Genomic DNA, 11,838 nt, shown 5'->3' on the forward strand with positions numbered 1-11,838 from the left:
TGAAGGAGGAAGCCACTGCTACAAGACAGAGCACACTTGAGTACAGAGGAGAGAGAGCAGAGAGGCCCATCTCAAACAGGTAAATCACAATTCTTCTTATTCTTAAAAATATGATAATTCTGTAGTGTTTTAGAATGATTTACCTAGCCCCTCAAAGGGAATTTCTTTCACAAACACATCTCTACAATTTACCCATTATACTATAGTTTCATATTGTACTAGTGTCACAATACTAAAATTTCAACTTTTGTGACTTTTTTAGTATTGATACCTGCTCTAGTTTTGAATTAGTTCTGTTTTTAAGACAGTAAAAATCAGGTAGAGCGCCTTTAATCCAAAGTTACAGTAGTGTAGTAGTAGTAGTGCACTGTGTTGTCTGTTGGATTATTGTATTTACCTGGCATGCTTTAATAATAATATATTAATATATTAATGAGTTATTCCTATTTATTATTTTCTATTTTTATGCATATGCATTCCGAGCATCGAATTAGTCACCAGGATGAGTTTAAAAACACTTTTCACAAGTTTTACAGTTACGATCAAGCTAACAACAACAAGCAGGTAATGCTCACTTTCTGATTAATGGATAAAAATGCTTTATTTAGATGCAGACAGCACACAACTGACCTGACCTCAAGAGCTACTTATACAAAATATCTGTACTGTGGTAAGACACATTTTACTTAAATACATGAGGAAAAATCAAGTACATCACCTTTAACTAAACTAATTCAAAAGCAGGACTAAACTAAAGGGCAAAATCCAGATTCAAACCTTCAATGGACAATACAGACAGTTGAGTGTTTAGTAATACTGGGTTGGTCTTATATTGTTTTGTGTTTTGTATATATTTCAAATAAGCCTTGTCAAATGTTCTGTTGATTTGATTTCAGGTCACAGGTTTCGTTGTTTTGTTGGGGGAGTCCACGTTCAACATGAGGTTAGTGCTTCTGTATTAAAATGAAAAATGGAGAAACATGTCCTCTGTACAAGCCTGTGTACTAAATACTTCTGGGTGTGGTACTGAAACCACACCCAGAAGTATTTAGCAGTAGCTATTTAGCATATTAGCAAGTTAGTGAAAATAGAAAGTCAAAAAATACTTCACATGAATAAATGTGGCTGCATGATTCCATGGAGTTAGAAAGTTAAAACCATACTACGGAACATTTTGTTTCATGGAGATAGATGATAGACTATGGAAGCAGGAGGAGGCCCTTCTCCAGGCCAAAGAAGAGTTAAGTTTGTGGAGATGCAAGCCCACTCACAGTAATGGCACATGGAACGTTGAAACTGTTCAGTGGAATAAACAGCCAAAATGAAAAACATGTTGTTTGGGTCTATTTTTGGCTAATATGTCACATACTGTGGCTTTAAACATAGATCATAATTTTAAATTCTGTTCATTGTAAACTGTAATACTGATCTGAAACAGCTCGATAGAGGAAACTGGTCCATTAATTTCCTGTTCAAAGCTGCAGCTCTCTCAGCATTTCACCATAGCAGCAGTGATTTTCAATGACATGTTTTACTGTTGAAATATGTGACCATTTAGAACATTTATGCATCATCCAGAGTCTTGATTTTTTTTTTTATTTAATCACAAGGAATGGACGGGGTTAGAGGATGAGTGACAACTGAAATTTTCTGAGCACTCAAGCTTCAAATGCAGGACAATACAAGGATTACTCAAACATGTATGAATGAAAATATAATTTTGAATATGTAAACGATAAAGGAACACTGTTATAATATGTTTAGAAGTTCTGAAAAGTACATTTTAACATAACTGTCCTTTTTTCAGGAAACTCCGGTTTCTGAAGTTGCTTGCCGTCCTGTGCGTGTGCTGCTTCATGTTTTTCTTTGAGGGCTTCAAATCCTTTTACTTTAGGTGAGTCCAGTTCAAAAAACAGAGCTCACACAGATTTCAGTGTTTGGATCCTAGCATGAAGTCAGTTTGAAATCAGTCACAACCTTTCTGGTTTATGTTGAGAAAAAATGCAAAAAAAAAATTTTCTTAAATAAAAGGCAAATTTACACTTTAGTGTTTCTGATGGAGAGCATGAAATCTATTTATTTTCAAAGACACCATAAAGCTAAGTAACAGGTTAGGTCTGTGAAGAGGCGAACCTGTTTTTCAAGGTATTGTTTTAGCAGTAGTTTTGCAGAAGCTTTCGTCTTGTCCAAGAAAAGGTGAAAGTAAAAGTCTGAAGACCAACTAGATGTGTTCAGTAGAAGAAGAGGAGGAGGTTTATACAGCAAGTGTAGTGAGTCTATGGAGGCCAGGAGGCTCCAGTTAGACAACATCAAAAACACAAGTAGGTGGAAAACACACAGTGCACCTTTCAACTGTCTGTAAATATGCAGTGGAATACAAACAGAGGGGTAGTACTCAATTACATTTATTCAAGTCACTTTTTAAAGAAATTGTACTTGTACAGCATACTTTTATTCCCACTTGAGTAATATTTTTATTGAACTAACAGTACTCTTACTTGAGTAAAAGTTGTGGCCCCTCTTCCTGCTGTAAGTTTACAAATGACAAAAGCTTTATGTCGACAATATGAAATGATTTGAACGTTTGTGTTTCTTGCAACTCCTTCAGATATCATGTAGTTGGCCTTTTTTACTGTCTGTCCTTTGAAAATTCGAGATGTTGTGCTACATTTCATGTTTTGCCTTTCAAATTACATTCACTTTGTATTATAAATCATATCTTAAGTCCCGAGAGTCACTCTTTAAAGTTACTCTTAGTAGTAGTGACTAGTATTTTTCCAAATACTTTTTTACCCTTACTTGAGTCATTTGTTGGACCACTATTTTGTACTTTCACTTGACTAATATCATTTTCAAGTAACATTACTCTTATTGAGCACTATGTTTGGCTACTCTGCCACCTCTGAATACCAAAAACAAGTACTTGCAGGTGTCGATAAAATATATGCCTTCAGACATGACAAATGCATTGAAAATGTATGTGTTTCCCAAAGTCCAAACGGAGAGCTGGTGGAGACTAGGGAGGAGTTTGATGTAGATGATCTGTCTGTGGACCCAACCACAAAGAGGGTCCAGGCCATCAACATGAGCAGCCTCGACAGGAACCTCAACTTTTTGTGAGTGTCGGCTACATGGTGCAGTTTTAAATGGTGCGGTGTACTTATAGTGTTAGGACTATCGTGAGAGAGAAATATTTCAGTTTTATGTTTATTATTGACACCTTGACCAAAACAGACTTCCACATTCAGTCACATGGTCCATTGTCACTACTGGCCTTGTACGTGACCAGCTTTATGAAGGCAAACCTTCTGAAGGATGAAAGCTTTATGTTTTTCATGTATGCATTGAACTATAATGACTTAATTAATAATTAATTAATTAAAATTAATCATTGGATTTATGCGGTGCCTTTCAAGACACACAAAGCACATCATTGATTCATGATACATGCTTAGTGGTGGTAAGCTGCTATTGTAGCCACAGCTGCCCTGGTGCAGACTGATGGAAGTTAGGCTGCCTATTTGTACGAATGCCCCTCCAACCAAAAACATTAACATACCACATTCATACTAGGCAATGTGGGTGAAGTGCCTTGCTTAGCATCTGAGATGTGATGAGATCAGGCTTTCACACGCCAGTTTGGCCACAACATGGTTACAGTAATTATATTGTGACATCTGTGGTCAATGGTAGAGTAATTGAATAATCCTCACCATCAAATGTTGTTTACATTTTATTTCTTTGTCATGGCTCAGGGCTCGAACGGACGTGCCAACGCAGACCCCCTGGAAGGCTCCCATCATGTGGGAGGGAATGTTTGATGGAACGCTTTACGACAAGGCACACCTAGAAGCTAACTCCTCTGTGGCTCTCACTGTCTTTGCTATCGGCAGGTACGATTAATATACAAACTAATTCATGTTTTTCCACCAGGAGAGACTTAAAGGGCACATATGACTCTATATTCTGATCTATATGATAATACTGATTCCACATTCCAAGGCTGTGATTGGCTGACAGTGACAATATTTGGAATGAAGAGTATATATATATATATATATATATATATATATATATATATATATATATATATATATATATATATATATATATATATATATATATATATATATATATATATATATATATATATATGGTGAAAATGAATGATAGTAATAATAATAATAATAATAATAATAATAATAATAATAATAATAATAATAATAATAACAATAATAATAATAATAATAATAATAATAATAATAATAATAATAATAATAATAATAATAATATAATTGGTTGAGGATAATTTTGTCTTTCAATTTCCAGTTGATAAGTATTGTTTTCTTGGCTATAGTTAGGGCTACTAGGAGCAGTTTAGTTTCAATTGGGTCTAGGGTAACATGGCATGTGTCTCCTAGTAGGCAGACTGAGGGGGAGTGAGGGTAGAGAGTGATTCCATCACCTATCTTCAAAATTGGAAGACAGGTGAGCACAACCATAAGGCATGAATGTAGGTGTCAATGGGGTTTTATGTGCAGATGGTGCATTTGTCTGTATTTGAGCAAAATTTTGCCATTTTCTAGTAAGTCTAGTAAGATATGTTCTATGTAGTATTTTGTATGAGGTGTAGGTTTGCATTGTCGGACATATTGAACGTGTTATTGCAGATTTGGGTCCAGGAGTTGGCATCAGGTGCAATTCCCAAGTCTTTTTCATTTTTCATGTGGTATTGCTATAGTTTTGTCTGATTGTAAGATAATTCTGTAGATATTGGCTCTTAATTTTTTTTTTGTTGATTTAATATTTATTATTTTTGAGATGTATGGGGAAGGGTAAGATTAATATTTTTTGTATTGTAGACTCTTTGGATCACGGATTTGAGTTGGTGGTATTCTAGTTATTGTGTCTCCCTGATGCCAAACTGGACCAAGTGTGGGAAAGAAAACAGTTTGTTGTCTTGGCAAAATGGAGTCTTGAAAATAAGTGATGAACATGCACAAATCACTCCAAATACAACATTGGAAGAGTAAATGGTGAGGAGAAACAACTATAACATGGTTAAAAGCTCTGAAAAGTCCATTTTGCAGAATAGAAATGAATTGTTTTGTGATTATTCTTTCTGTTTTAGGTACTTGGAAGCCTACTTGAAAAACTTCATCATATCCGCAGAGAAACACTTCATGATTGGGATACCAGTAACTTACTACATATTCACTGACATTCCTGAAGACATCCCTGATTTCGTACTGGGCCCTGAACGGACCATGAAAGTCCTGTATGTACCACGCCACGCCCGATGGCAAGACATCTCTATGATGCGAATGAAAACATTATCCAAAATCATCGACTTGGAGATCAGCTACACCTACCCTTACATCTTCTGCTTGGACGTGGACAGCATTTTTGAGAACAGATTTGGAACAGAGGCGCTGGGCGGGTCCGTGGCGGTTTTGCATTCTCATTACTACACTGTCAAACAAGACGAATTCACATACGACCGAAACCCGAAGTCTAAAGCTTACATGAAGACCGGAGACTACTACTACCATGCGGCGCTGTTTGGCGGTACATGGCAAAATGTTAAAGTGCTGGTGGATTTCTGCTACAACGGGATCATGGAAGATAAGAAGAACAATGTGGAGGCACTATGGCATGACGAAAGCCATTTGAACAAGTACTACTGGCTTCATAAACCAACTAAGCTGCTGTCTCCTGAATACTGCTGGGATGTGATCTCCTTCATAAATAGAACCGAAATCAAAGTTGCGCGAATGACCTGGGCCAAGAAACGGTACGATGTTTTGCGAGCATAATGGATACCTTGCCTTGCAGATACTGTCATCAATATTCTCTCTCTGCTAACTGAAGGCCCTGCTCTGTCTGAAGCTCTGTTATTCAAGTGAGAAAGTTAATCTGAGCTTTGTTTTAACACAATCTGACCTCAAAGAACTGACTTAGCTGGAACTACAACAGGTGAGTTGATTTGTGCTATTAAACATGTATCTCCAATAACATTACAGTCACAAGCCAGCTAGCATTAGCCCACAGTTTTCAGTTAGTCACTCTCACCTTTTTTTGTAGAAAATCAAACACCTAAACAGGACCATGAACACTTGTATTGATCACAGACTCCTGGAAATGTGTTTGAATACATTTTGTATTTTATTTGTGTGTTTGTTGTTGTTTTGTTTTTTTAGACAATCAGGCGGTGTTTGCTACTGTGTGTACTGTGTCACCATGGTAAAATAACAATTATTATAAATTACAATTATTTTGCTTGGGGCCGATCTTAGCTGTAGTAGTAATCAGTTCTATAGGGACTAAAGAGCCATTTAAAGCCTCCAGAGAATCAGTGCAGTGTTGATCTGCTGGTCGCATGAACATTTAATATTTTACACAAATCAACACTACTTTGTATCAAATTTCAGGGGCAAAACTTTTCTCAAATTCTCCACTGAAATTAATGGAATTCCCCCTTAACCGGAATTGCCAGCACAAGTGCAGTTTAATCACATTTAGAGGCAAAAGTTGGTTAAATAAGGTCAATAGCTGTAAATTGGGACTAAACTGGGACTAAACTGGGACTAGAAGAGGACCAAACCAAGTCTACATTAGATATTACATACATGCATACAAACATATACACATTAATAATAATAATAATAATAATAATAATAATAATAATAATAATAATAATAATAATAATAATAATAATAATAATAATAATAATAATAATAATAATAATAATAATAATAATAGCCAAGTATGGTAAGCATAATAAGTGATGATATTAATGGAAAGCAATAATACGGGCACAAAAGTTTACCAGAAAATAAAACACAAACCACACAGAGTATGCAAAAAAAAGATAGAATAAATAAATAATTCATCTGAAAATAAAATAATAATAGAAATTATTTTAATTATTATTATAATTTAAAAGAACAATGATTGATTTGCATCTTTCCTATGGCTCTCTGATGGTCACTATCTGCCCGCTCTCCAACATACAGTCATCATGATACTATTTGAAAGCAAGTCACGGTCTAGATCCTATGTTATTTATACATTCTGCTTCCATTATAAATTTCTGTTATAGTAGTTCTCATTATAATTAATTGTTATCAGTTTATATTGTCTATATAGTAATAACTGTTATGATCTTCACAGTCATTACTTTATTATTACTTTAATTTCTGGTCTGGAGTTTGACTTACTTACCACATTTGAAAGGTCAGAGGTCAGAGGTCAATAAGGTCATAAATCATTTTATAGGTCCATCCTATGTTTTAATGCATACGTTTGATACTCTAAAAGAGAGATATTTTGTAGAAGTTGTTTAAATATTCGAAATGTAGGAGGATTCTCTGTATTCCAGTTCAGTAGAAAAAATGTTTTTGATAAGTATGATATGTTACCCAGTCGTTTCTGTAATAGTGGATTAATTTCCATATCCATCATCATTTGACGCCAAACAGGCTTCTAATAGGAGATATCTTAAGGGACTTTTTGGCAATTTTAACAGTCGGGTATTAAATTCCAGAACTCTCAGAACGATTACACTCCCAAAACATGTGAAAATAAGAACCTGTATGAAATTTACATCTGTTACATTTAGGAGACAAGCTAGCATACATTTTACTCATCCTGAGTGGGGTCAGCCCGGGCACTCTCTGTTGGAACTGTTACTGTCGGGTCGGAGATACAAATCGATCAGAGCGAGGCTGAGACTGAAGCAGGCAGCCCCTGAATTACCACCTCCACCATTCAAAACCTTCATTAATATACACAGTGAACTTAACAATCATGCAAACATCTGCCTGTGTACTCTTGTTGACACAGTAAAAGCCAAAAGTAAAAATTTGTCAGCTGGACAAAAAGTTGTACGAGTGAGGGTGTTTCGCTGCTCATCCAAGCCGCTTCTTTAGTTCTTGTTGGCATAATTACACAACAACAAGCCTTGTCTCTTTTTTATTTTGAAACAAGCTCTTTTTGTAGCCTTTTTTATGACTTGATAAAATATTCTCCCAAGTATCATTTTCTATAACAACAATAACAATCCACACTGGCAATATGTTACCCACTGATTTAAGTTGGAATACCTTTATATTCAGGCATTTTCCAGATTTTTCTTAATATTAAAATCCATTTCCATGAAACTGTCAAATTGTAAATCAATTTTTTTTATTATTATTTACTTGGGTAGATTTATTTATTTATCTGAGTCAGTTCTAAATGAAACGGATTTACAATATATAAAGTGAAATGTATGCTAACTGCATATGCTACGAAGAGAGAACACAAGGTCAAACTGTAACAAATTAGGTTCCTTCATTTTATGTTTTGGCCCATATATTGTAGCCTTACTATTTAATTGAATGCTTTTATCTGTATCTATTGGGTATTAGAATGAAATGTTTTTTTTTTTTAAACTAGCATGTGACATAAAGTAGCCTACAATTTTTATTTTAACATATTGTTTACTTTTATTCACTTTTCTTTCAGTTTAATGTCTTGATGGGAAAAAAATATATAGAAAAAGTCTATACCTCTCCCCTGTGTTTACTGTGTCTGAGCCTTAAACTGTGAGACTGGTGGAGATGTCACAATCTTAAAGTGTCACAGCACCCCCTAGTGCTCATGTATGAATAAAACAACCAATCCAGCAATTTAGTAATCAATGGACAACTTTTCATTTGTAGTATTCTATAGAATTTAAACCATTTGCAGAAAACTGAATACAAATATCAATATTAAAATGATGTCTATGAGGTCAAACATAATTGGATTTGCTATTTAACAATCACTTGCTTCTTGGAGGGAAAAACAACATTTTATTTTTATTTATTTTTTTATTTTTTTAAGTACAGCTGTCACACCTGGACTCCTCCCTGACAGACACCAGGGGGCAGTGTAAGATCAGCGGTGATCACTTCAAGCCGGATATGAAACTGGCCTCATTAACAGCACTTTGTGGTATAGAGGAGGGAGAGTGAATATATGTACAGAAGAGGGACAGTGAATATATGGTACCGAGGAGGGATGGTGAATATATAGTACGGAAGATGGACAGTGAATATATGGTATTCAGAATGCATTCAGAACATCCTAATTATTCACCACAATGAGTTTATAAGCATTTTCCCAAACTTTCAGAGACCAACTATCATACTACAGCACCCTTCCTGATTATAGGACAATATAACGCTTTATAGATGAAGGCAGCACACAGTGGACTTATCTTGACCTCTGCTGCTTATACAGTAGATCTGGGCAAGATTAAGATACCTTTAATATCTGCATACATTTTTACTACTCTTTGAGGTTTTGACAGCAAAATGAACATGTCCCCGCCCCGTGTGAGTCATAGGTGAGGCAGGGGTAAGGCCCGGCACCTGTTCGCTAAAGAAAACACCGCGTCAGGAAAAAAAAAGTGTTTGAACCAAGAAGCCATTCATTCTGCTCTGAGCTCAGCCTCCTGTAAAGAGGGAGAGAGTGAGAGGCCCGCAAGTGCAACAAACCAGCTACGTAAATACAGGAGGTGTGGGCAACGACACCTGCAGCTGCACAAAACACCAGCGACTCGGCGTGTTCAACTAAACAAAAATAAATAAATGGAATAATAACGTATAGGTTTACGTGGGAGAGTGTGTTATTGTAGTTTCAGATGGAGGGCAGGGGCCACTGTAACTCTAAGGGAGAGTCACTGTTTTTGGAAGAAATATACAAACTTCCACAAATCCACATATGATGAACCTTATCGTTCACATTTTATACGTTTCGAACTCTAAGTCTCGCCTCCCTTTGCTCCCTGCTTTAAGTCACTCCCCCTTCAGAGCATGATCACAACACAATCAGCGTGTATGAAACTACTGCACATCACATCAGGTTTGTTGTTGCTGCATACTGTTTAGTACCATGTTTTTGTATATTAATGGAAGAGCATGGGTGACATAGGTCTGTGGGACAAACTAATGTGAGAAGGACAAAAATGAAAGAAAAATTTAAATTAAAAATTGTTTTGAGTGAAAGAGCAAGGCTCCAGGAGTGGATGAGATCGATCCTGAGTATTGCAAGTCTCTGTATGTTGTGGCTCTGTCTTGACTGACATGTCTCTGCAACATCGTGTGGCGGTCGAGGACAGTATGGCTGGACTGGCAGACCAGAGTGGTGGTCCCTCTGTTTAAGAAGGAGGACTGGAGAGTGTGTTCCAATTACTGGGGAATCACACTCCTCAGTCTCCCCGGTAAGGTCTATTTCAGGGTACTGACGAGGAAAATCCAATGAACCTCGGATTTTGGAGGAGCGTGGTTTTCGTACTGGTTGTGGAACACTGGACCAGCTTTCCATCGGGTCCTTGAGGGCTCATGGGAGTTTGCCCAACCAGTCCACGTGCTCTCTGGATCTGGAGAAGGCATTTGACCATGTCTCTCGTGATACCGATACCCGATACTGATACTGAAAAATAAGCATGGTCATATATCTGTTCCTTGATATCGGTTCAGCTAATATCCCAGTTGGGTCTTTAATTGGGTGTAATAAGTCTATTTTCAGGCTGATTTCTGCCTAAAATGTTTCATAATGGTGTTCATATGAAGCTGTTCAGTCTGATGTGTAAGATTAATAACAGTTACATAACACTGTTGTATCTCTGTACAAGAGAACTGTGTTTTAATGAAATAAGGGTTTACTTTTTGTACTTTACTGAAGTACATTTTATAGTCGATACTTTGAACAGGACTGAAAAGTAAAAAGTACTTTTGATATGTTACTGTCGCCCAAGATATGCCTCATTGTGAATCAGTATCACTACATTTAACATTTTAAGTACATTTTTAAACAAGTGTTTAAATAGTTTTACTTGAGTACATTTTATCACTTGGTACTTTTACTTCAGTAAAATTTTGCCTCTGTTTCTGTACTTTTACTTAAAAATTCAATACCTCTTCTACCACTGATCTCTACTGTAGACGTTGAGTTCCACTTTCTTTAAGCTACAAATGAAATGACTCAAAGATACTCAAAATAAAGGTTAATTTACAGAAAACATATGATGGATTCTTGTGGCTTTAAACAATGTCTACAAATGTAGGTATTGTTAAAAAGCGATATATTTTTCAAACTGTTCCTAGTGGTGTATTTAGGCGGTGGAGCTCCCTCTGCTGTCAGAAACAAAATGAACAATAAGAAAGTAAACTAATAAAGCCCAGTGATGGTTACTTTGAAAGAAAGTCCCATCCCATCACCAACCTAAACACAAGAGCGGGGTGACTGTGAGATTTGTGTCCCCAGAGCTCTCCTGGCTCCCCCTGGAGGCTACTGTGATACTGCACGACAGAGGAAGGACACTTTTGTCCTCGAGGGATGTTACTCTTCTCAAACTGACCTCACTCTGGATCTGATGACCCCGCCTGTTCAGCTGCACTCAGACCTAGAATATTTATCTGTGATGCAACAATCCAGGATAACTCTGAACACATTTTTGAGAGAATACATCTCATAATAAAAGGGCACCACTAAACACCTGTGCTAATCTTTCATAGCTGCTTCCTCCTAAGTCTCAGTAGGTGCAGTAGTGAATCATCTTAAAGAACACATGCTCCCCTCACACATCCTTGTTTCATTAATCCATTGATCTGAAGTCGTCTACTCAGAGCATTCAAAAAGCTATCGCATCACAGATAAAACTCCAGAATTCAGTTTTTAGAGTTGGCGTTCACGTGGTCTAAGAGCTTTATCTGTTTATTTTCCCAATGTTCATACCTGTTGCTGACAGCAGAGGGAGCTCTAACACCTAAATGCTTCATTGGAAACAGAGCTGTAGTTTATAATGTA

The 11,838-nt window shown here is 36.5% G+C and overlaps 1 protein-coding gene across 1 annotated transcript; it reads left to right on the plus strand.

The window, feature by feature from the left end:
* Positions 1-1,201: 1,201 nt before the first annotated feature.
* LOC117393779 (N-acetyllactosaminide alpha-1,3-galactosyltransferase-like) lies at positions 1,202-5,816 on the plus strand. The gene is made up of 5 exons (XM_033991789.1): positions 1,202-1,272; positions 1,808-1,894; positions 2,994-3,116; positions 3,756-3,893; positions 5,132-5,816. The coding sequence occupies exons 1-5, from the start codon at positions 1,202-1,204 to the stop codon at positions 5,814-5,816; spliced, it is 1,104 nt and encodes a 367-aa protein (XP_033847680.1).
* The last annotated feature ends 6,022 nt before the right edge of the window (positions 5,817-11,838 follow it).

Source organism: Periophthalmus magnuspinnatus, chromosome 3, assembly GCF_009829125.3.
Source record: "Periophthalmus magnuspinnatus isolate fPerMag1 chromosome 3, fPerMag1.2.pri, whole genome shotgun sequence".
NCBI lineage: Eukaryota > Metazoa > Chordata > Actinopteri > Gobiiformes > Gobiidae > Periophthalmus > Periophthalmus magnuspinnatus.